A 27,358-nucleotide genomic window follows, 5' to 3' on the forward strand; every position below is an offset into this window, starting at 1 on the left:
AGGGATCGAGGGGGGAAGAGAGAGAGAGAGAGAGAGATATAGAGAGCGCAAGCAAGGAGGAGGACCGGGACAATAGTGAGGGAGGGAGATAGACCTTGAGAGAGAAGAGGAGGAGTATCTCTGAGAACTCCTGGATCACAGCTGTGGGAAGATTAGCTCATTGAACAGATGACCCCCCCTCCCCCACTAGTATCAGAGACAAGACAACAGACTTACAGAAGAAGAAGGGATGACACTGAGATGATGTCATATAGACCAGAAGGAGATTGTCACACTTTATTGAAAAAATACAACCTGCCGTATATATACTGTAGGGAGGCAGGCAGCCTAGTGGTTAAGAGCATTGGGCCAGTAACCGATAGGTCACTGGTTGGAATCTCCAAACCAACTAGGTGAAAAATCTGTCAACAAACTTTTGAGCAAGGCACTTAACCCCAAATTGCTCCTTTAAGCCGCTTTGGATAACAGCGTCTGCCAAATGACTAAAATGTCAATATACATGGGTCATATACCATTCTGCTCAGGGTTTAACGGTCAGCTTATCATATGGACCAATAGTAAAAACCCTTATGCAAACACATTGGTGCTAGATCACAAATGGAAACCAGAGAAATAAAAACGGTTTTATCTGTACTATTATGAGTAATAGTAATGACAATATGCGTATTAACAAAAATAAATTGTGCAATAAATGAAAACAGATCAGACATTTCTCTCCGTCCTAAGTGTGGTGTCGGCGCCGCATAGCACAGCTGACCCTGGCCTGTACCTCAGACCGAGCCCAACCAGGGACCCGCATTTCAGACCCTACCACAATATGAACCTCCAGGGGGGACCTGGGCCCGTATTCAGAAAGCGTCTCAGAGTAGGAGTGCTGAACTAGTATCAGGTCCCTCCTGTCCATATAATCTTATTAATTATGATCTAAAAGGCAAAACTGATCCTAGATCAGCACTATATTGACCCTGGGTGAATAGTAACAATGGATGACACAGAGACAAACTTTCCCTTCTATCTCCCTTCACCCCCGTATGAGATGTAGCAGTGGTTTGGTCTGGGGAGTGTTCTCTTTGTGTAGATCCTACCACAATATGAATGACCGGGGGGACCTGAGATTACTATCCGTAACAGTGGATGACACACACACAGTAAGATAACCTTCACCCCCCTTATGAGGCGTGACAGTGGTTTGGTCTGGGGTGTGTCTGTGTCTGTGTGCAGGACAGCTGTCCCCATGCTTTCCTATGCTAGGACTAATCTCCTATAAGTCCTGTGGCTCCCCTGGTCTCATTCATTAGAGCATCTCTGAGTCTGACCTCCAGGATAGGCCTCTCCCACACACCCCACTGCCCCACCACCCCAGCCCCCACTGGGCAGGCCCACTGATCAGAGCCCCTAGCCCCATAGCTCAGAATAGCCTGGTCCGAGATCAGTTTGTGCTGTCTTACCAACTCCTATGGCTATTGTTGTGTGACGCCTCTTGATAATAACCATAGGAGTTGGCAATATCGCACAAATAGATCTGCGACCAGGCTATACTCACATACCAAAGCCCCTGATACCACAGCCGATCCACAATCCACAGCATTCAGGCATGTTGTACAAAAATAACTGTGTCCTTCCCTTCTGAAGTGAAACAGAAAGACAGCCCAGTCTGGAGTAGCTGATACAAGCACTATGTCAGTCTGTCATCACTGTACCACAACATGAGCAGAACATTACCACAACATCACATCAACACTGAATGATGTAAGCTTTCTTTGATACGCTGGGCTCACTTTCAATCCCGTACAATATCCATCTTGTTATTTCATACATTATTTGTATCTATACTTTTGCATATAAAGGTGTTCGGCTCATAGATGATGTTCATAACAAGTAATGCAGCATTATAGATGCTCATAACAAGTAATACAGCATTATCAATGCTCATAGCAAGTAATAAAACATAGATGCTCATAACAAGTAATACAGCATTATCAATGCTCATAGCAAGTAATAAAACATAGATGCTCATAAGTAATATAGCATTATACATGCTCATAACAAGTAATGCAGCATTATATTTGCTTATAACAGGTAAAGCATGATAGATACTCATAACTAGTAATAACACATACCTGCAGGCTTTATGTAAATGTTACAAGGTGTTACATAGATCTCATACATCTTTAAAGTGGTCATATCATCCCCAGACTATCTTCTCCTGCTATGGTACTTTCATGTCCCAATCCTCATACATCTCTGAGCAGTGTACTGGAGTGGCTTCATGTTGCTGTGTGTCTTATTAGCACCCCCTGGTGTACTAGACAGGCAGTGTAAAAAAAACTCAACGCTTGATCTATTCACTCTTAACTTGATTGAGGAATTCCCATTCTAGTAATTCTATTTCTATGTCGGGGACATTGGGATATGAAATGGTGGAGAGGATGTCATTGATGTCATAAAGATAAGGGTCCCTTAAATAAACTAAAACTGCCTTAGAATGAGTGAAGCAGGCCTATAGTCTAGAGAATCATAGGGGGCTTGTGTGTGTGTGCACGCATACATTGACTAAATGCATGTATCTTAAATGCTATCATATTGAGAGGGAGGGATGGGTGGAGTAAGGCTTTTGATTGTCTATGCATTGTTAACACCATCTATGAATACCAGTTCATATCCAACATAGGGAGCAAAGTGGAAATGTTATGACATTGTGAGAAAACAGATGCTTTGATACAAATACAAACAGAGATGATACAGAAGCAATGCTATTCAGCCTCCAGTTTGTGCTTTTCCTGGTGAGTGAATCCGTGAAGTCTGAGGCGCATCGATCACACAATAAAATCACAGGAGGATCATGGGAGGAAAAGTTTTATCCATCTTTGGGCGTACGTTCCTTCTCTTACAGGGTCAAAACAAACCCCAATGTTTAAGATCAGGTCACAGTGTTCACAAACATCTCACATAGTCCATATTCCCCATACTCCTTATAGCTGGGCTGGCTAACACCTATCATGGTGCTTTTCTACTTTCTGAATACAAAAATAAGTGCCTCCTCTCTCCAGAGCAGTCCTCAGAGGAGGTGGGAGTTAGTGGTAGAAGAGGAGGGCCATTGGATGGTTTAGGGAAAGACTGATGATGACGGGAGGATTCAGAAGAAGCTGGTAATCTTGAGTCTCTTATTCCAGTCCAGTCCAGCAGACAAGCTCTCTCTGGGTGGGATGAGGGTATAGAGAAGGGTGGAAGAAGGGAGGATTGAAGGAGGGGTAAAGGATGAGATGTCCATCATTCCATCCAGTCCATTTTGGAAGCAGGGGGGAGTGGGTGTTGGATGGCCAACGTTCAAAGAACAACATTCTATCTGCATATTCTCTTCTGTTGGATTGGGTGGTAGTGGTGGTGGGGTAACGGGTAGGAATGTTGAAGGTAAGTTTCAGAAATGTCAAATTCGACAGTCTTTCTGCTTCTCTCATTGGGTGGCAGAAAAGTTCAGAAGTTGCTGAAGAGCTGGTGTTTTTTGTCCCAGTCCATCTGAGGGGCTCTCTTCTTGGCTCTCTTGGCGTGGGCCTTCTCTTTGGCCTCAGCCGCTGTGGGACTCAGGAGCAGGCCGATCTCAGCAAACGGGTCCATCAGACGGCTCGCCTCGTCCTCTCCCAGCTAGATACAGACAGACAGACAGACAGACAGACAGACAGACAGATCAGATCAGATCAGATCAGATCAGATCAGATCAGATCAGAGAAGAGACTACTTGGTAGTTATAGTGTGGATGACAATCACACGCATGGCAGGGTTGAGGTCAATTCAATTTCAATTCAGTCAATTCAGGAAGTAAACAGGAATTCCAATTCTTCTAATTTGCTCAATGATTTGGAATTGGTCAAATGTGTGAATGGTAAAATTGGTAGACCTCAGTTTACTTCCTGAATGTAATGAATTGAAATAGAACCCTGATGTGTAATTCTGATAATATCTGTGTTAATGTGATACATGTGTTATATGAAATAACAAGAGGTTATATACTGTACACTCCAATATAGTCTACACACGCATGCAGACACACATATACTCACACCTTGCATGCTTTCTTGAATGTTTGTACACACTACACACACTACACACTACACACACACACACACACACACGTCTCACCTGCAGGCTGTTGTCTGGACTGCTCAGGTCAGAGTGGTGTGACTGGATGGAGCTGCTGGTGAAGCTGCCGTTGATCTGAGGACTGGGGGAGCCGTTGGATATGGACGGACCGTCAAAGTCTGGGAAAGAAGGGTCAGAATTACGCTCTACGTACAGATCTAGGATCAGCTTCTCTACCCTTTCCTCCCCCCCAATCCTAACCTGAACCATTAGTGGAGGAAATGCAAAACTGATCCACCCTACGGGCAACTTCACCCAGAATTACAGGCTCAGATTTGGAGGTCAGTAATCTGATGCTGGTTTTGATGAACAACACCGTAACATTTCACTATAGATTAGGATCATCAACACCATTACTGCCTTCTCAATATGCAATATTATGCAATATTATGTAATATTATGTAATATGTTAAATGTAGATGTACAATTAGACTAGAGACTTGCGTGGTTTATAAGAGTACACTTGAAATGAATATTCTGTTTAACAGATAAACAGGGGTGTAGGCCTACCTTTAACGTGGCTGGCCAATGGGGTGACGCCCATCTTCTTAAAGTGATGGTCTGTGTCAGGGTCCACCACCAGCAGCCTGGTCTCATCTCCTCCTCTCTTTATGAAGGCCACGACCTCCGCATGACGCATGCCCTCCACGTTCACCCCATTCACCTGAAGGGAGAGAGAGGGGAAGAAAGGGTGTTATGGGTGAGTGATGTTACATGTCTCCATCTATACTGTTGTCTGTGACTCTGTGATCTGGCCTCCTCACTGTCTCAATGTTTCAATGCCTGACAGACGTTCAAGGCTGTCTGGTTGTGAATATGGATACAGTAGGAAAGAAAGAGTGAACTGTAGATCCTGCTGCTGGTTCAGACAGGAACAACTAAGTATCCAAAACAAGTTCTAAAAAAAGCACACTAGTGATGTTGGTTGGTCGGTCGTCTGTCATTACTGGTGTGCAGACTTTACACTGATTGACTTACAGTTGATTTCTGATTCGTCCACATTGGACCAGTGCAGCAGGTCACCAGTCTCAATCCAACAACATTCTCTTTACCTGACCCAGCATTTTAGAGAACACATTCACAACTGTCCAGAACCATGGTATAGCCTAAACTAAAATACTTATTTATTCAGACAAGGATCAACTGAGTATGCAAACCGTTACGTGATCCAAACAGTAGAGGGTACTATGCACCAAAACAATCATTTTCCACCGGACTCAATGAAGAGTGAGGACAAAACCTGTGAGGAATCAGACACACATTTTTGCAAGATGGTGCATAGAGAGAATATTCTGCATTCCTTCCTTAATGACGTACAAACTGAACAGAATACCTTTACATTCCATACCCCATTACAACAAGGATGGAACGAGCATGTAAGCTAATGGGCTCTAACAGTAGAACATAGTTTATTTGTTTCCTTTTCAAACACTTTTTCTCTCTCTCTTTGGTCATAGTAAACCCTCTTTAATTGGTTCGGCAACTTGTGAATTCAGCTGGAAAAGAGTGAAGGGGGAGTGTGTGAGGGGAGCGAGAGAGTGTCTGAAAGGTAAGAAGAAGCCCTCACACCTCCACCCCAGTCACTAACACATCAGCAAGTTTCTGTTGGAGAGTTTCTCCCTGTGACTTTCCACAGACTCCTGTATATTCCATTAACTCTATTCAGCGAGTACTGTAGCTTTGCACGATGCTGCCTGCCTTAACGTTGGTACACCATCAAATATTGATGCCTAGCTTCTGCTGAACCAATAGTGTGGGTTTCAGGTATCAGTGTCCTGAGGGGGATTTTGTTTTAAAATTCAGTAACGCTGCTGCTTATGAAGTGAGGGCAGTAGGAGTTGGTTGTGACACAGACTGGTCTAATACACTGTAACAGCACGGCTACATACCAGACTGGTCTAATACACTGTAACAACACGGCTAGATACCAGACTGGTCTAATACACTGTAACAGCACGGTTAGATACCAGACTGGTCTAATACACTGTAACAGCACGGCTAGGTACCAGACTGGTCTAATACACTGTAACAGCACGGCTACATACCAGACTGGTCTAATACACTGTAACAACACGGCTAGATACCAGACTGGTCTAATACACTGTAACAACATGGCTAGATACCAGACTGGTCTAATACACTAACAGCACGGTTAGATAACAGACTGGTCTAATACACTGTAACACGGCTAGATACCAGACTCGTCTAATACACTGTAACAGCACGGTTAGATACCAGACTGGTCTAATACACTGTAACAGCACGGTTAGATACCAGACTGGTCTAATACACTGTAACAAAGATACCAGACTGGTCTAATACACTGTAACAGCACGGCTAGATACCAGACTGGTCTAATACACTGTAACAGCACGGTTAGATACCAGACTGGTCTAATACACTGTAACAACACGGCTAGATACCAGACTGGTCTAATACACTGTAACAACACGGCTAGATACCAGACTGGTCTAATACACTGTAACAACACGGCTAGATACCAGACTGGTCTAATACACTGTAACAGCACGGTTAGATACCAGACTGGTCTAATACACTGTAACACGGCTAGATACCAGACTCGTCTAATACACTGTAACAGCACGGTTAGATACCAGACTGGTCTAATACACTGTAACAGCACGGCTAGGTACCAGACTAGTCTAATACACTGTAACAGCACGGCTAGGTACCAGACTGGTCTAATACACTGTAACAGCACGGCTACATACCAGACTGGTCTAATACACTGTAACAACACGGCTAGATACCAGACTGGTCTAATACACTGTAACAACATGGCTAGATACCAGACTGGTCTAATACACTAACAGCACGGTTAGATAACAGACTGGTCTAATACACTGTAACACGGCTAGATACCAGACTCGTCTAATACACTGTAACAGCACGGTTAGATACCAGACTGGTCTAATACACTGTAACAGCACGGTTAGATACCAGACTGGTCTAATACACTGTAACAAAGATACCAGACTGGTCTAATACACTGTAACAGCACGGCTAGATACCAGACTGGTCTAATACACTGTAACAGCACGGTTAGATACCAGACTGGTCTAATACACTGTAACAACACGGCTAGATACCAGACTGGTCTAATACACTGTAACAACACGGCTAGATACCAGACTGGTCTAATACACTGTAACAACACGGCTAGATACCAGACTGGTCTAATACACTGTAACAACACGGCTAGATACCAGACTGGTCTAATACACTGTAACAGCACGGTTAGATACCAGACTGGTCTAATACACTGTAACACGGCTAGATACCAGACTCGTCTAATACACTGTAACAGCACGGTTAGATACCAGACTGGTCTAATACACTGTAACAGCACGGCTAGGTACCAGACTAGTCTAATACACTGTAACAGCACGGTTAGATACCAGACTGGTCTAATACACTGTAACAGCACGGCTAGGTACCAGACTAGTCTAATACACTGTAACAGCACGGTTAGATACCAGACTGGTCTAATACACTGTAACAGCACGGCTAGATACCAGACTGGTCTAATACACTGTAACAGCACGGCTAGATACCAGACTGGTCTAATACACTGTAACAACACGGCTAGATACCAGACTGGTCTAATACACTGTAACAACACGGCTAGATACCAGACTGGTCTAATACACTGTAACAACACGGCTAGATACCAGACTGGTCTAATACACTGTAACAGCACGGTTAGATACCAGACTGGTCTAATACACTGTAACAGCACGGCTAGGTACCAGACTGGTCTAATACACTGTAACAGCACGGCTAGATACCAGACTGTTCTAATACACTGTAACAACACGGCTAGATACCAGACTGGTCTAATACACTGTAACACGGCTAGATACCAGACTCGTCTAATACACTGTAACAGCACGGTTAGATACCAGACTGGTCTAATACACTGTAACAGCACGGTTAGATACCAGACTGGTCTAATACACTGTAACAGCACGGCTAGGTACCAGACTATTCTAATACACTGTAACAGCACGGTTAGATACCAGACTGGTCTAATACACTGTAACAGCACGGCTAGATACCAGACTGGTCTAATACACTGTAACAACACGGCTAGATACCAGACTGGTCTAATACACTGTAACAACACGGCTAGATACCAGACTGGTCTAATACACTGTAACAACACGGCTAGATACCAGACTGGTCTAATACACTGTAACAGCACGGCTAGATACCAGACTGGTCTAATACACTGTAACAACACGGCTAGATACCAGACTGGTCTAATACACTGTAACAACACGGCTAGATACCAGACTGGTCTAATACACTAACAACACGGCTAGATACCAGACTGGTCTAATACACTGTAACAACACGGCTAGATACCAGACTGGTCTAATACACTGGAACAACACGGCTAGGTACCAGACTGGTCTAATACACTGTAACAGCATGGCTAGATACCCTCCTACTATCTCATAACTAACTGTTACATAGGAAATGTAAAAGTCTAGTGAGTGCCTGTTAAGGCTAGGGAGAGACTAGGAGAAGGAGGGAAAGAGAGAGAGAAAGGGAGGAAAGAATGTGTAAAACCAAGAGAAGTTGTGTGTATTGTGTGTGTGAGAGAGAAAAAGAGAAAAAAGAAAGAGCATGAAAGAAAGCGAGAGTGAGAGTTAAGCAGTGATAACTGTTATGGTGCGGACACCTTCACTATCAGAAACACATCTCTATCTATTCTTTCTCTCGCTCTCCCTCTCTGTCTATCCCTCTCGCTCTGTCTCTCTCTCTCTGTCTCTCTCCCTCTCGCCATTAGAGTAGGTGTCAGAACATAAGGCTCAGTGGAGTCATCACACACTAATTGGTAGAGAATCGTCTCATCATACCAGCCCTAGTGTATGAGGAGGAACAAGCCCCCTTTGTGTTGGGATAGGGGAGCAGGTGTTGTGTCATGTTTCATAGCAGCAGCAATCCTTCACAATCCAACAAAACAATCCAGCCCACTCAAGCTAATTAATAGGGCCCTTGTTCGTTAGGCGACTCCCACACAATACAACAGTCAGTGTAGTGCCAGTGGGCCAAAGCTGTTTTTCATTGGAATACAGTGCTGTTTGAATGCTTTACAGAGCAGTCGTTTTCAAGGTACAATCATAATCGTCAGTGTTTGTTTAGGTTGTACACCCTGGAATGTTTCCATTGGTTTACCTTTGTGTGTGTGTGTGTGTGTGAGAGAGAATGGGTCTTCACCTTGCTAACGAGCTGCTGACGATGGACCAAGCAGTGCACCGTGCCACACAGTTGCTTGGTCAGAGACATCCTCCATTAGCCACAGAGAATAACACACACATAATCATCCTCTAGTCAACCGCTGAGCCCACATACCTGCCTGGGGTTACCTAGGCCAAACCCCCGGGGCTCTGCCTGCAGTTTCAGCAGGTACAGTGACCTAGCCACTTAGCACTAATCCAGCTAGAACGAACAGACACAGCATTAAAACCAATGACTGATTGAAACAGGGCTTCACTGACTACAGTTTACTGACACTGACCTGTATAGGGGAAACTGCATAAGGTAAAAGTAGTCCTTAACCCCAGATCTAGGACCAGATCAGCCTACTCCTGATCCTAACCTAAATGATTATAGGCAGTGATGTAAAGTACACTAAGTGACCAAAAGTATGTGGACACCTGCTCACTGTACATCTCATTCCAAAATCATGCGCATTGATATGGAGTTGGTCCCCCCTTTGCTGCTATAACAGCCTCCACTCTTCTGGGAAGGCTTTCCACTAGATGTTGGAACATTGCTGCTATAACAGCCTCCACTCTTCTGGGAAGGCTTTCCACTAGATGTTGGAACATTGCTGCTATAACAGCCTCCACTCTTCTGGGAAGGCTCTCCACTAGATGTTGGAACATTGCTGTGTGGACTTGCTTCCATTCAGCCACAAGAGCATTAGTGAGGTTGCACACTGATGTTGGGCGATTAGGCCTGGCTTCCAGTCGGCACTCCAATTCATCCCGAAGGTGTTCGGTGGAGTTGAGGTCAGGGCTCTGTACAGGCCGGTCAAGTTCTTCCACACTGATCTTGACAAACCATTTCTGTATGGACCTCGCTTTATGCACTGGGGCATTGCCATGGTGAAACAGCAAAGGGCCTTCCCCAAACTGTTGCCACAAAGTTGGAAGCCCAGAATCATCTAGAATAAGGGGCCCAGCCCAAACCATGAAAAACAGCCCCAGACCATTATTCCCCCTCCACCAAACTTTACCGTTGGCACTATGCATTGGGGCAGGTAGTGTTTTCCTGCCATCCGCCAAACCCAGATTCGTCCGTCAGACTGCCAGTTGGCGAAGCATGATTCATCACTCCAGAGAACGCGTTTCCACTGCTCCAGAGTCCAAGCTTTAGACCATTCCAGCTGACGCTTGGTATTGCTCATGGTGATCTTAGGCTTGTGTGCGACTGCTCGGCCATGGAAACCCATTTTTACGAAGCTCCCGACGAACAGTTATTGTGCTGATGTTGCTTCCAGAGGCAGTTTAGAACTCAGTAGTGAGTGTTGCAACCGATGATAGATGATTTTAACGCACCACACACTTCAGCACTCGGCGGTCCCATTCTGTGAGCTTATGTGGCTGAGCTGTCGTTGCTCCTAGACGTTTCCACTTTACAATAACAGAACTTACAGTTGAGTGGGGCAGCTCTAGCAGGGAAGAAATTTGACAAACCGACTTGTTGGAAAGGTTGCATCCTATGATGCTGCCACGTTGAAAGTCACTGAGCTCTCAAATAAAGCCATTCTTACTGCCAATGTTTGTCTAGGGAGATTTCATGGCGGTGAGCTCGATTTTATACACCTGTCAGCAACGGGTGTGGCTAAAATAGCCAAATCCACTAATTTGAAGGGGTGTCCACATACTTTTGTATATATGGTGTAATTAAGTAAAAATACTTTAAAGTACTACTTAAGTAGTTTTTTTGGTGTATCTGTACTATACTATTTCTATTTTTGACAACTTTAAATGTTCCTCCCCTGTAGTCCTAAAGAAAACGATGTACCTTTTACTTAATACATTTTCCCTGACACCCAAAAGTAGTCATTACATTTTCAATGCTTAGCAGGACAGGAAAATGGTCCACGCACTTATCAAGAGAGCATCCCTGGTCATCCCTACTGCCTCTGATCTGGGCCGACTCACTAAACACACGTGCTTCGTTTGTAAATTATGTCTGAGTGTTGGAGTGTGCCCCTGGTTATCCGTACATTTAAAAACAAGAAACTTGTGCCATCTGGTTTGCTTAATATAAGGAATGTGAAATGATTTATACTTTTACCTTTGATACTTAAGTATATTTAAAACCAAATCGTTTTTTAAAACTTTAACTCAAGTATTTTACTGGGTGACTTTCAGTTTTACATTAGTTATTTTCTATCAAGGTATCTTTAATTTAATTCAAGTATGACAATTGGGTACTTTTTCCACCACTGATTATAGGGACCCTGAATCAGTGGGTAGGGAGTAACTTCACTTAGCGCTAATCTAGCTAACACAGACAGGGTTTCAATGACTATAGACGAACCACTCTGAGCTGAAACTGTACACCCAGACTGTGTTCATTAGAAATCCCTTTCACTCGGTCCTGTCAAAACACAGCTGATACTGTTGAGCCCCATTCATACAGGAAAGAAGAAGGCCAAGTCGTTTAACTGTTGTGTTCTGAGGAGGACACCAATACAGGTTCTTGATCTACAAATACCTTCTTGAATATGACGTGGTGGAATGTCACAGCTGGTTGCTGAATGTTGCTTTGCAGACATATTGGGGAAGGTAATGCATAGACGTAGAATGAGATTCTATTGTTATGAATTGAAGAGCACAGTAGAGACAGAGAGTACTGTATTGTCTCAAGTATTTGGCCTCTCTGAGTGCTTACAGTATCTAAGCAGTGTGGAGGGGAGTCAGTGGAATGTCCTACAGTACTGCATTGAACTATACCCTGTATTAACCCAATGGAGCCCATTGTATTTACTGTCCTGTGTAGTCATCTGTCTCTGTCTCTCTCTCTCTGGGCGTGTGTATTCAGGTTCAGGGTATCTCTGTCTCTCTCCCTGGGCGTGTCTATTCAGGTTCAGGGAAGGGTATCTCTGTCTCTCTCCCTGGGCGTGTGTGTATTCAGGTTCAGGGAAGGGTATCTCTGTCATCTCTGTCAATTACATTTCAATTTAAGGGGCTTTATTAGGAACTGGACCTTTGTTGCAACACCAGTATTTTTGTCTTACTGAGATTTACTGTCAGGGCCCAGGTCTGACAGAATCTGTGCAGAAGATCGAGGTCTCTCTGTCTCTCTCTCTGGATGTGTGTCTTCGGTTGCAGGGCAGGGACTCTTTAGTCTCTATATAAACATGATAAAACCTATTTATGGACCATAGAGCACATAGACAGGGAGTGACCTTGCCTGTTATTGTCATCTAATAGACACAGGAAGCTAGCTCCCATAGCTACAGATCACTCTCCCTGTTTCCTGTTGCTGGACAGACAGAGGCACATCAAAGCATTGAAAGCAACTCCTCCCTCTAGTGCCAGTGTGTGTGCAGCCGTCCGTGTTACTCATACTGTATGGGCAGGACTGGAATGGTATAGCCGTGCATGTGTGTGTGTGAGTCTCTCTTTGACCCTGTTGGGGTCTACTGTATCCAACTGCTCTGCCTGCCATATTACACTGTTTTTACTGTTTCTAGCATTGTGTTTTCACCACAACACCATGATAACGTCAAAGTAACGCTACGAGCCAGGTTAGCTTTAGTTAAACCAAGCTAGATTCTGTTTGGCTCTGTGTGACTTTCATTTGACCCTGTGTTTTTGATGCAGTGTATTTTACATCTGGCCTGACCCTGTATTTGGCCCTGTCTGACCCTGTATTTGGCCCTGTCTGACCCTGTATTTGGCCCTGTCTGACCCTGTATTTGGCCCTGTCTGACCCTGTATTTGGCCCTGTCTGACCCTGTATTTGGCCCTGTCTGACCCTGTATTTGGCCCTGTCTGACCCTGTATTTGGCCCTGTCTAACCCTGTATTTGACCCTGTTTTGGCCCTGTGCGGCCTTCTTAGGCCCTGATGTACTGCTCTGGGGTCAGGGCTCATGGGAATGTGTCTGGGGGTCTGATTGAGAGGGTGTATGGTGAGCAGGATCAGTATGATTCACACGTCTGCTTCTCCCCTGTGTCTCCTTCTATCCCTCTATCTCTGACCCTCTGCTATCCCACCATCCCTTCTTTCTCCCACACATTCAGGTCTCATATGTTTCTCTCTCGTCTGTATCCTGCTTTCAGACTGATGAACAACCTCTCCCCCCTATCAGCCTGTCCTCCTTAATCTCAACTAAAACATGTGTGAGATGAGGCTGGGGTCCAGGCCGTGTTATAGCAGTGGTATCGTTAGAGGGGTTAAACCAGGCACATGTGGCCCTGCACACGCATGAAGGATGAGCATTGAGACTTCTGCCACACGAGGTCACACCTGTGTACACACACACTGATAAACCCAAACATTCACAAGCAAGCACACATACATTTGCATGTACATAGGGGAGTAAAATGCCTCTTGGGGTTTCACTCTGTATCCCTTATCTCAGACACATGTTCAATCACCCCACTCCCCCTCTCTCTCTCTCTGTTCTATAAACCCCCCTAATTAGGGTGTTCCAACCCCATTTCTCAAAGCCCACCTCATTAGGGTCTCATTAGGACCAATGTAAACTAGCTGATTGGAGCCTGTCTCCTTCTCTCTCACCACTTGTCTAAAGTTTACAAACCAAGCCTCTACTGGTCCATAGTTCCGTGATTATTAATACATCTGACTCCCTCCTCCCTCTCCCACCAATCCCCTGCACCTCTATCCTCCTCCTGGACTAGCCCCTCTTCCCAGCCTCCTCCTCAAACACCTATCCTCCTCCTGGACTAGCCCCTCTTCCCAGCCTCCTCCTCAAACACCTATCCTCCTCCTGGACTAGCCCCTCTTCCCAGCCTCCTCCTCAAACACCTATCCTCCTCCTGGACTAGCCCCTCTTCCCAGCCTCCTCCTCAAACACCTATCCTCCTCACCTTCATGAAAAATAAACCCCTTCATGGAGCTCCACAGTCCCCCACCCATCTTCTTCAGTCTCTAACCACTTGCCCTCTTTCAACACCAATCCTCCCCTCCTCCACCCATCCCCCTCTTCTCTCCCCTCCTCCACCCATCCCCCTCTCCTCTCCCCTCCTTCACCCATCCCCCTCTCCTCTCCCCTCCTTCACCCATCCCCTCTCTCCTCACCTCTATGAGTCTGTCCTGTGGTCTGAGCCCGGCGTGGTCGGCTGGAGACCCAGGGTCCAGGGAGCGGATGTACTGGCCCGGCCGGGACTTCTCACTGTGCAGGTTGAAGCCGTAGCCAGTCTCGGCCCGCACCAGGTGGCACCGCCTGGGGAACAGCTCCGATGGGTCCACTGGTGGCCGCGCCACCTGGGCATGGGCATTAACATGGGCAAGAGCCTCCTGTAGTGAACAGAGAGAAAGATACACAATATCATCTACAGTTGAGTCATATACACTACTGAGTACTCAAAGAAGTCCTGTCAGATGTAAGTGCAGAAGGAAGAAGTTTGGATCCCTCCAATAGTCTTTATTGCTTGTTTGTGGTCTATACCAAACAAACACCACTAATGTGTTTAATTTGTTGTTCATTATCACAGGGAAATGAAATGTGTCTTCTGTTTGATCCCAACCCCTACCTATCTACTGTATATTCTGTTTAACTTGAGTCAGAGAAGCAGAACAGATTGAAGATACCCACACATATTATGTACAACACCAGCACATGTACTAAGGCCATATGAGCAGAGAGAGAAATCCTCCGTGACAGATCATCCTGATGTTATTACAGTAAGATGACTGTCAAAGAAATCAAATAGTTATCACACCACAGGAATGCCCATACTGTATGTAGGCCTGTATCTCCTTAACACTGCTAGCCTATCAGTGGAAAAAACACTCAGCAGCTGCTCTATACTGAGTCTATAGTTGTAATGTCAATGATTTGGACTTTAGGTATAGAAAGACAATCTCCAACTCAAAGACCTTCCCCTTGTATAAAACTAACTCATCTCAACACCACATCATAACACTCACCTCAACCACAGCCACACATAACTGATTATCAGGAAAGTGATATGCAATCTGAGATAAAAGGGTTTCAAACAAGTTCTTCAGCTGTCCCCATAGGATAACCCTTTTGGTTCCAGGATAACCCCTTTTGGTTCCAGGATAACCCCTTTTGGTTCCAGGATAACCCCTTTTGGTTCCAGGATAACCCTTTTTGGTTCCAGGATAACCCGATTTGGTTCCAGGATAACCCGTTTTGGTTCCAGGTAGAACCCTTTTGTGTTTGATGTAGAGCCCCTGGTGGAAAGGAACCTGGAACTAAAACGATTCTAGCTGAAGAACCCTTTTAGGTTCTAGATAGCACCTTTTTCTAAGACTGTAGACTACACTGTACATCTGAATCGGACTAAATATTGTGTTGAGTATCTGTGTAAAACGCCACATTGAGCATCTAGTGTCACGACTTCTTAATGACATGGTGTAACCTCACCTCCACTGTGGGGTGATAAGGAGTGGTAAAGGGGGTGTAGGGGGTCTGGGCTAACCCCCATATGGGACCCTATCCCTCAAACACCCAATGAAGAACACATACCTGCAGCACGCTATCAGTGTGTGTGTGTGGTGTGTGTGTGTACTATCACACAATATCTGCATTATACATCGCCTGTCATCAGACAATACATCCAGTCCTGACAAGGTATTTTTAGCAGACAGACACACAGGGTGTGGTGCACTATGTTGGCTCATATGGGGGGACGACAACAATGGTCGGCCATTCGCTGGGCATAGAGGGAGGGATGGGTGTAGGATGGAAGGAGTACGCAGATGTATGGATGTCACTTTTAGAAGTATTACGAGGTAGATATCTAATAGGGGAGGGAAAATCTGTTTTAATACTTACTAAATCTCTCTCTCCTCAACACCAAAATATAAAACATGGCCCATTTCATGGACAGAATTCCATAAAATTGCTTAAACCAACAGCGTTCCGGGAAGGATGCCCTAAGAAAGTCATCCAGGCCTGATGTGGAGTACAATGGAATGATTCAGACTGATTTCATTCAAATGAATTCTTATTGGCGGAGAAGCAGGAAGTGACCGCAAGGCCAGGAGGAAGGGGTGGGGCTTAATACAGAGAGGTCACTTAGCTATTAGCACCCAGGGATCTGTCCTGGATCCACATAGAGAGAGATGGAGGAGGGGGAAAACGAGATTGAGAGAAAGAGAGGATATAAAGAGAGAGGTTGTGTGTGTATGAAAGAGAAAGAAGAAACGAGAGAGTTGAAATAGAGTGAGTGAGTTCTGGAAGGTCTGAGAGTAAGATAAACAGTGTGAACAGCCCTGCTGGTAGACATTAGCGAGGGTAGACGGCCGTCCCTGCCAACCCAACCTCTGACTGCCTCTAGATGCCTGTCCACACAGCACTAATCACCCCCTGGAGGGTGGCCCATGTCATCGTCCCTCTGTACGTGTGTGTGTCTTCCTCTTTCTGTGCCAAAGGCCCTCTTCGCTCTACCTTAGCCAGCACCATCTGTGAGGGCCAATCTAGGCTGAGGTGCAGCGAAACAGGAGACATCTTATTAAAGAGTGGTGATTGGCTTGGAGGAAAAACAATGCATCAGTTAACAAGAAGGGACTTGGAAGATTTGAGAAGCCTTTTGAGGATCTGTCCAATCCAAGTGGTCATAACAACTCTGACAATACTGTATATCTAAATGGGATTTCTCTGTTTCTGCAAGCCAGTTGTTCATGTCATTGTTTTCTCCTGTTTCTGAAGGGCAAGATAACATATATTAAAGGAAAGGAGGAAAAACAGAGGAGAAATAAACAAAGAAAAATAATCAATGTTATGACATGATGACACGATCATTATGAGACGAAGTATGTTATGACACAATCATTATGAGACGATGTTATGACACGATCATTATGAGACGATGTTATGACACGATCATTATGAGACGATGTTATGACACGATCATTATGAGACGATGTATGTTATGACACGATCATTATGAGACGATGTACCTTATACACACATTAAAGAAGTGGTTGTTACATGTGGTGTACTGCACTGAGCTTGGTGTTACAACATCTTTCAGTTCTAGTCACTCTCACACCTGTGGCGGGTGTGGAAGGACTGGTTAGTTGAGCTGACAGCCAGCAGAGATAGAGAATATAAATCACAACACTGCCAAATATGGCCGCCCTCCAGGCTTCACTCCTCCAACTCCACTTGGCAACAGTGTGGGAGTTTTGGAGCCAACTGGGAACAAGAATAAGAGGTATTTCCTATCTAGGTTAATGATGATATCTGTAATTCTGGATGGATATAAAGCCAGTGTTCATGTGGTAGTTTCATTAGTTCTTTTTCAGGTGGGGTTAGGCAGATTTCAACCTCCACCCCTATTTATGAGGGAAAAATGGACTATTCCAACGCTATCACTGTAGAAAAGACTTGGCTTGATCCATGTTAGAATAATGAAAAAAAATGGGTCAGTGTCTAATGGGTCAGTGGCATTTAGATATTTTGATGAGAAACAGAACAAAATCGAGTTTTTGCTTTTTCCCTTCTGTCGGCAAACAAGCCTATAATCAGGAAATAACTTCAGGGTGAGAACTCAAACCTTGTTTTGGAAAATCAAGTGCTCTGTTAAGGAACTCTGTACAGAATGACATTCTCCACTCCCATTCCAATATGTGTGAGCTACGTTTCTGTTCTGAACACGGCCATTGGAAACTAACAGGCATAAATCCTAATGATTCCTAAAGGAAAATCCAAACAGAATGTTTTCCTCCTCCATGATATCCATACAACACAGTCAGGCTGAGTGCAGGGCTTTTCCTGGTCAAGTCACATTGTCAGGAAACAGTATGCACTGTAAGTAGGGTCAGGAGTTTTTCCTGACCACATGACCTGACCAGGAACAACTCAAGGCCCTGGTATTAGGATAGAACTAGGCCCTGATATTAGAATAGAACTAGGTCCTGATATTAGAATATAACTAGGTCCTGGTATTATAATAGAACTAGGCCCTGGTATTAGAATAGAACTAGGCCCTGGTATTAGAATAGAACTAGGCCCTGGTATTAGAATAGAACTAGGCCAAGGTATTAGAATAGAACTAGGTCCTGGTATTAGAATAGAACTAGGCCCTGGTATTAGAACAGAACTAGGCCCTGGTATTAGAACAGAACTAGGCCCTGGTATTAGAACAGAACTAGGCCCTGGTATTAGAACAGAACTAGGCTCTGGTATTAGAACAGAACTAGGCCCTGGTATTAGAATAGAACTAGGTCCTGGTATTAGAACAGAACTAGGCCCTGGTATTAGAACAGAACTAGGCCCTGGTATTAGAACAGAACTAGGCCCTGGTATGCTTTCCTGCCTAGGCCTGCCTGCCTGCCTGTGTGATGTGTGTGTCTCTGTATGAGGCCCCCAGTCCTGCCTCAAGGACAAGACTCATCCCAATAAACGTCAACCTGCCCTGAGTGTGTGTCTGTACAGCGTGTGTGTGTGTCTGTACAGTATGTGGTGTGTGTGTGTGAGTAAGATTATGATGGAGCATGTGTCAATGTGTGTGTGTGTTTTCTCAAATGTGACCACTGGCTGTGTACGTGTGTTTGTGGTTGATGAAATGAGATCGGTGCTGTTGTTGAATTATTCACTAAGAGACTGCTGGGATAGTTGGATCATGACCACTGTTAACCCTGTCACTACCAAGGATCATTGACTCTCTGTCTAGTACTACTACTCAGGACTGTGCCAGCCAGTGTGTGTGTGTGAAGTGAATGTGTGTGAATGTGGTGTATTATAAGTGTGTGTGTGTGGACGTGTTTAACTATACTTGTGGGGACCAGAAGAAGAACCAGAAGTCCCCCACAAGAATAGTAAACTAATTTGACCAACTGGGGACAGTTTGTTGGTCCCCAAAAGGTCAAATGCTATTTCTAGGGAGTTAAGGTTAGAATTAGTGTTAGGGTTAGAATTAGGTTTGCGGTTAAGAGCTAGGGTTAGGAGCTAGGGTTAGTTTTAGGGTTAGGATTAGTTTTGGGGTTAGGGTTAGGAGCTAGGGTTAGTTTTAAGGTTAGGAGCTAGGGTTAGTTTTAGGGTTAGGGTTAGGAGCTAGGGTTAGTTTTAGGGTTAGAAGCTAGGGTTAGTTTTAGGGTTAGGAGCTAGGGTTAGTTTTAGGGTTAGGATTTGTTTTGGGGTTAGGGTTAGGAGCTAGGGTTAGGAGCTAGGGTTAGTTTTAGGGTTAGGAGCTAGGGTTAGTTTTGGGGTTAGGAGCTAGGGTTAGTTTTGGGGTTAGGAGCTAGGGTTAGTTTTAGGGTTAGGAGCTAGGGTTAGTTTTGGGGTTTGGGTTAGGAGCTAGGGTTAGTTTTGGGGTTTGGGTTAGGAGCTAGGGTTAGTTTTAGGGTTCGGAGCTAGGGTTCGTTTTGGGGTTTGGGTTAGGAGCTAGGGTTAGTTAGGGTTCAGAGCTAGGGTTAGTTTTGGGGTTTGGGTTAGGAGCTAGGGTTAGTTAGGGTTCAGAGCTAGGGTTAGTTTTGGGGTTTGGGTTAGGAGCTAGGGTTAGTTTTGGGGTTTGTGTTAGGAGCTAGGGTTAGTTTTAGGGTTCGGAGCTAGGGTTCGTTTTGGGGTTTGGGTTAGGAGCTAGGGTTAGTTCGGGTTAGGAGCTAGGGTTAGTTTTAGGGTTAGGAGCTAGGGTTAGTTTTGGGGTTTGGGTTAGGAGCTAGGGTTAGTTTTGGGGTTTGGGTTAGGAGCTAGGGTTAGTTAGGGTTCAGAGCTAGGGTTAGTTTTGGGGTTTGGGTTAGGAGCTAGGGTTAGTTTTTTAGGGTTAGGAGCTAGGGTTAGTTTAGGGTTAGGAGCTAGGGTTAGTTTTGGGGTTAAGGTTAGGTTATCGGGTTAATGTTAGGGTAAGGGTTAGGTTTAGGTGTAAGGAAAAATAGGATATTGAATGGGACTGAATTGGGTGTCCCCACAAGGTTAGTTTTACAAGAGTGTGTGTGTGTGTGTGTCTGCGTGCATGTGGTGATGCTTTATCTGTAACCTAGTAGGGGAATCCCTAATGTGTGTGTGTGTTGTCATCGAAGTATTCAGCTGTATGATTTCCATTAGGGGATTAATGCTAACCCAATATCCTCTGGAGAAGAGGATCACATTTCTTATGAGCCCTAAAGGTTAGTGTATGCAGTGTGTCCTGAAAATCATAAACACCTTCATTGGGCTCATAGTAATGGCTGGAACGGAATGAATGGAATGGTATCTGACAGATCAAGCACATGGTTTTACTATGAGACGTCCTCCCCTAAGTAGCCACCTGTGATACACACATACTGTATATGGAAACATTCGACTAAAGTGGAAAACAGCCCAGAAGCGGGCGGGCTGACAGAGCGAGGCGGGTGGAAAGGACAGGCTGTATGCTAGCAGGATAGTCCATATCTCATAGTGATGTTGTGTTTCCATTAGTGGATGAATTGGTCTAATGTACCATGTATGGTAAAGGCTCAACACTTAGCTACCTCTTCCAGTTCAAAAAAGTGAGATACGTTGTAATTGAGTGAGGCATCAAAGCGGACAACCCGCCCTTCCGGCTTCGGTTAGGTCATTATAATTCAAAACCATGCATTGTAAAATAAATCACACAGACGCCTCGCACACTCACCTTTAGGCCATAAAAATACCAAAAATGTCATATGAGTTTTCCTAAGGTCATTCCTGAAAGTCAAGCTTGTCATTGCACTTTCCATGGCAAGTATTCCTCCTCAAGTACAACTGGAGAAAGGGTTGTAACATTTTCTGTAAAGACACTAACTGCACAGAATAGTACAGAACACGCTACAACCCCTAGTGACATCACGGCTAACAAATCATCACAGAGTGAATGTGCCCTCAGCAGTAGCACATTGCTGATGTCATGAGTACAAGGTATTGTCATGGTGACAGTAGTGTAACCAACACGGCCAGTTTAACTGACATCGCCGGTTCTCACCTTGGGGGCGTGGCCCTCAGGTAAAGGGTCAGATAAGAGGTCATCAACAGGTCAACAGTTTGGAGTTTTCAAAATCAGACACAATCTCATTAGGTGTTAAAAGTAATTACAGGAGAACCACAACACAAAGTCTATTCATATCTGTGAGGCTATGCATTAACATGACATTATGTGTAACTATAGTCATGGGTCTAAACAAAACTAGTCATCATAATGAAAATAGTTTGGTAAGGCCAGTCTGAAATAACGCAATTGCTGTGTCCCTGAGACTCTGTGCTCAGAAGTTCTGCACCCTAAATTAGAGAATGTGTGTGTGTTTCTGTCACACACAGGTCTCCCGTTGCTCAGAGGGGAGGGAGAAAGAGAAAGAGAAAGAGAGAGAGAGAGGATGAAGATGAAGACGGAGAAAGGAAAGGAGAGACAGAGGTCAGGCAGCTAATTGTTTTTCCCACTGGCTGTATTACGTAATAATCCCCTGTGTTACTGAGGCAACGGTGTGTGTGTGTGTGTGTTACTGAGGCAGCGGTGTGTGTGTGTGTTACTGAGGCAGCGGTGTGTGTGTGTGTTACTGAGGCAGCGGTGTGTGTGTGTGTGAGTTGAGTGTAATTGTGTGTGTGTTCTGCAGACTGGGACAAGCATGCTGGGATCTGTTTTCATGGCCTCCTCTGGTTTATCATCAGATAGAGAAAACATAGTGGTGTTCCAGAAAAGGTCCAGTTTCCAGGACCACAAATACAAATTCCATCGAGACACCGTTGCCCTAGAGCAAACAAAAAACTATACATACTCCGGCCTAAACATCAGCACCACAGGTAACTTCCACAAAGCTGTGAACGAGCTGAGAGACAAGGCAAGAAGGGCCTTTTATGCCATCAAAAGGAACATAAAATGTGACATACCAATTAGGATCTGGCTAAAAAATACTTGAATCAGTTATAGGATTCATTGCCCTTCATGGTTGTGAGGTCTGGGGTTTGCTCACCAACCAAGAATTCACAAAAATAGGACAAACACCAAATTGAGACTCCATGAAGAAATCTGCAAATATATCCTCAGTGTACAACGTAGAACACCAAATAATGCATGCAGAGCAGAATTAGGCCGATACCACTGATTATCAAAATTCAGAAAATAGACTTTCTATTCTACAACCACCTAAAAGGAAAATGATTCTCAAACCTTCCATAACAAAGCCATCACCTACAGATAGATGAACCTGGAGAAGAGTCCCCTAAGAAAGCTGGTCCTGGGACTCTGTTCACAAACACAAACACACTCCACAGAGCCCCAGGACAGCAACACAATTAGATCCAACCAAATCATGAGAAGACAAAAAGATAATTACTTGACACATTGGAAAGAATTTACAAAAAAACAGAGCAACTAGAATGCTATTTGGCCCTAAAAAGAGAGTACACAGTGGCAGAATACCTGACCACTGTGACTGACCCAAACTTAAGGAAATCTTTGACTATGTACAGACTCCGTGAGCATTGCCTTGCTATTAATAAAGGCTGCCGAAGGCAGACCTGGCTCTCAAGAGAAGACAGGCTATGTGCACAATGCCCACAGAATGAGGTGGAAACTGAGCTGTACTTCCTAACCTCCTGCCAAATGTATGACCATATTAGAGACACATATTTCCCTTAGATTACACAGACCCACAAAGAATTTGAAAACAAATTTTGATAAACTCCCATATCTATTGGGTGAAATACCACAGTGTGCCATCACAGCAGCAAGATTTGTGACCTGTTGCCACAAGAAAAGGGCAACCAGTGAAGAACAAACACCATTGTAAATACAACCTATATTTATGTGTATTTATTTTCTCCATTGTACTTTAACTTTTGTAAGTGTAAAGTTTACTGTAAATGATTTAACTTTTTTAAATGATCTATTTCCCTTGCTTTGGCAATGTAAACCTATGTTTCCCATGCCAATAAAGCCCCTTGAATTGAAACTGAATTGAGGCAGACAGATAAGACAGAGACCAGGGAGGCTGAGGATAAAGCGAGAGTTAGGGTCAGAGAGAAAGATCAAGAGAGAGGAAAGGCTGCTCTAGCGGAAGAGTGTTGACCTCACGATGAATTCCTTTTCAGCCCACTGTCTATAGAGGAACAGGGTCACTGTCTATAGAGGAACAGGGTCACTGTCTATAGAGGAACAGGGTCACTGTCTATAGAGGAATAGGGTCACTGTCTATAGAGGAACAGGGTCACTGTCTACAGAGGAACAGGGTCACTGTCAAAAGAGGAACAGGGTCACTGTCAAAAGAGGAACAGGGTCACTGTCTATAGAGGACCATGGTCACTGTCTATAGAGGAATAGGGTCACTGTCTATAGAAGAACAGGGTCACTGTTTACAGAGGAACAGGGTCACTGTTTATAGAGGAACAGGGTCACTGTCTATAGAGGAACAGGGTCACTGTCTATAGAGGAACAGGGTCACTGTCTATAGAGGAACAGGGTCACTGTCTAAAGAGGAACAGGGTCACTGTCTAAAGAGGAACAGGGTCACTGTCAAAATAGGAACAGGGTCACTGTCAAAAGAGGAACAGGGTCACTGTCTATAGAGGACCATGGTCACTGTCTATAGAGGAATAGGGTCACTGTCTATAGAAGAACAGGGTCACTGTTTACAGAGGAACAGGGTCACTGTTTATAGAGGAACAGGGTCACTGTCTATAGAGGAACAGGGTCACTGTCTATAGAGGAACAGGTTCACTGTCTATAGAGGAACAGGGTCACTGTTTACAGAGGAACATGGTCACTGTTTACAGAGGAACAGGGTCACTGTTTATAGAGGAACAGGGTCACTGTCTATAGAGGAACAGGGTCACTGTCTATAGAGGAACAGGTTCACTGTCTAAAGAGGAACAGGGTCACTGTTTATAGAGGACCAGGAACAGGGTCACTGTTTATAGAGGAACATGGTCACTGTCTACAGAGGAACAGGAACAGGCTCACTAGGTGGAGATGACAGAGCAGGGCTGGAGGAGTTACATTGGAGAGCCACTGGGTGTGCAGGTTTTTGTTCCAGCCCAGTACTAACACACCTGATACATCAAGCCAACTAATCAGCAAGCCATGTTTTGCTCCTCTTTTCCTTTCTTTAACCAGTGTGTTCGGGCTGGGATAAAACAAAGGCCTGCACATCATGGAGATCAGGTCGTAATCCCATTGTCAGGAAAAACTCCTGTCTCTAACTATAATGGACACAGTCACACTCTTCCTCCTTCAGTTGTAGTGAGAGATCAGCAGCTGTCAGCTGTACTGTAAAGCCTGGGATTGGATCCAACCTATTATTTTCACACTGCAGCCATCTTCACATATAATTCATCTGTATTGTGTTTCTGTTTGTGTCCTTGTGAGGCTGCGTATGTATCTGTGTGTATCTGTGTGAAGCTCCTCACACAATGTAACAAGTGTTTTATTGTGATGTGTTCAGCAGTGTGCTTTCTTTGGAACCAGTGTCTGTAGTACTCTGTTCTCTGAAGTATTCTGTAGTACTCTGTTCTCTGATGTATTCTGTAGTACTCTGTTCTCTGATGTATTCTGTAATACTCTGTTCTCTGATGTATTCTGTAGTACTCTGTTCTCTGATGTATTCTGTAGTACTCTGTTCTCTGATGTATTCTGTAGTACTCTGTTCTCTGATGTATTCTGTAATACTCTGTTCTCTGATGTATTCTGTAGTACTCTGTTCTCTGATGTATTCTGTAGTACTCTGTTCTCTGATGTATTCTGTAATACTCTGTTCTCTGATGTATTCTGTAGTACTCTGTTCTCTGATGTATTCTGTAGTACTCTGTTCTCTGATGTATTCTGTAATACTCTGTTCTCTGATGTATTCTGTAGTACTCTGTTCTCTGATGTATTCTGTAGTACTCTGTTCTCTGAAGTATTCTGTAGTACTCTGTTCTCTGATGTATTCTGTAGTACTCTGTTCTCTGATGTATTCTGTAATACTCTGTTCTCTGATGTATTCTGTAGTACTCTGTTCTCTGATGTATTCTGTAGTACTCTGTTCTCTGATGTATTCTGTAATACTCTGTTCTCTGATGTATTCTGTAGTACTCTGTTCTCTGATGTATTCTGTAGTACTCTGTTCTCTGATGTATTCTGTAGTACTCTGTTCTCTGATGTATTCTGTAGTACTCTGTTCTCTGATGTATTCTGTAGTACTCTGTTCTCTGATGTATTCTGTAGTACTCTGTTCTCTGATGTATTCTGTATGGAACACTGGCCTTGAATGAACCTCATTCTGAACTCTGGGTTGGGTTGGGGTCAGTACCATTTCAATCCAGCCAATTTATTAGGAGAAGAATTTAAATTCCAAGTGCCATTTATTTTTGATGAGGATGTTTCCATTCTTGAACTGGAATTTCAATTTATTTCCTGAATCACATGAATTCAAATAGAACATGTAGCGATAGAATATGCAGTAATAGAACATGTAGTAATAGAACATGTAGTAATAGAACATGCAGTAATAGAACATGTAGTAATAGAACATGTAGTAATAGAACATGTAGTAATAGAACATGCAGTAATAGAACATGCAGTAATAGAACATGCAGTAATAGAACATGTAGTAATAGAACATGTAGAAATAGAACATGCAGTAATAGAACATGCAGTAATAGAACATGTAGTAATAGAACATGTAGTAATAGAACATGCAGTAATAGAACATGCAGTAATAGAACATGTAGTAATAGAACATGTAGAAATAGAACATGTAGTAATAGAACATGCAGTAATAGAACATGCAGTAATAGAACATGCAGTAATAGAACATGTAGAAATAGAACATGTAGTAATAGAACATGCAGTAATAGAACATGCAGTAATAGAACATGCAGTAATACACTGCTCAAAAAAATAACGGGAACACTTAAACAACACAATGTAACTCCAAGTCAATCACACTTCTGTGAAATCAAACTGTCCACTTAGGAAGCAACACTGATTGACAATACATTTCACATGCTGTTGTGCAAATGGAATAGACAACAGGTGGAAATTATAGGCAATTAGCAAGACACCCCCAATAAAGGAGTGGTTCTGCAGGTGGTAACCACAGACCACTTCTCAGTTCCTATGCTTCCTGGCTGATGTTTGGTCACTTTTGAATGCTGGCGGTGCTTTCACTCTAGTGGCCGCACAGCCCTCCAAGTGCTCGCCAGAGGTAGCCTGACTGCCATTAGGTACCGAGATGAGATCCTCAGACCATATGCTTGTGCGGTTGGCCCTGGGTTCCTCCTAATGCAAGACAATGCTAGACCTCATGTGGCTGGAGTGTGTCAGCAGTTCCTGCAAGAGGAAGGCATTGATGCTATGGACTGGCCCGCCTGTTCCCCAGACCTGAATCCAATTGAGCACATCATGTCTCACATTGCCCACTATCGCTACACACACACACACACACACACACACACACACACACACACACACACACACACACACACACACACACACACACACACACACACACACACACACACACACACACACACACACACACACACGGCTCTGGTTCCAAGTACACTGTATCTTATTTCTGTGCAAAACAATCACGTTCACAAAAACAAGACAGGGTCAGATAGGCCAACCGGCAAACCGCCAGACAATATTGTGTTGGCAGCACATCTTATTCTTGTCAAAGCATGTCACCTGTTCAGCTTTGAAAGGCTCCAATCCCCAGTGATCTGGGAGACAGGGCTGCTGAAGCACAACAGAACACACGACTATAGAAACCCAGCCCAGCATCACACGCTAGCTAATTAACATGTTCTTTCTAGCTTGGTGGCTTTCTGGGACAACAGGGCATGGAGTCAGGGACACCCCTCTATGGTTGGATCAACTGGGAGCACCTAGGTACAGGGTAGGGGTCATGTTCAACTCCATTAGGACATGTTCATTAAAATATCTCAATGAGAGAGAGAGAGAGATCCTCTGTTAGTCATGCAGATATGATCCACCTCACTGAAATACTGGACCATGTTGCTGCATTCCCTCTCTCTCCTCAGTTATCTTTCCCCGTTATTCTCCCTCTACTTAATTTTCTCTCTTCACCATCACT

General features: G+C 44.2%; 1 protein-coding gene across 1 annotated transcript in view; it reads right to left on the reverse strand.

The window, feature by feature from the left end:
- Positions 1 to 246: 246 nt before the first annotated feature.
- The window catches only part of LOC110486921 (Na(+)/H(+) exchange regulatory cofactor NHE-RF2), a 49,311-nt gene continuing 22,199 nt past the window's right edge, over positions 247 to 27,358 (reverse strand). The window contains exons 3-6 of the mRNA XM_036939026.1: positions 14,453 to 14,671; positions 4,648 to 4,801; positions 4,138 to 4,256; positions 247 to 3,642 (exon numbers count right to left, since the gene is read on the reverse strand). Of these exons, the coding sequence (XP_036794921.1) occupies positions 3,475 to 3,642; positions 4,138 to 4,256; positions 4,648 to 4,801; positions 14,453 to 14,671 (660 nt within the window). The 3' untranslated portion in view covers positions 247 to 3,474. The remainder of the gene's footprint in view (positions 3,643 to 4,137; positions 4,257 to 4,647; positions 4,802 to 14,452; positions 14,672 to 27,358) is intronic.

This window comes from Oncorhynchus mykiss, chromosome 12 (assembly GCF_013265735.2).
Source record: "Oncorhynchus mykiss isolate Arlee chromosome 12, USDA_OmykA_1.1, whole genome shotgun sequence".
Classification (NCBI taxonomy): domain Eukaryota; kingdom Metazoa; phylum Chordata; class Actinopteri; order Salmoniformes; family Salmonidae; genus Oncorhynchus; species Oncorhynchus mykiss.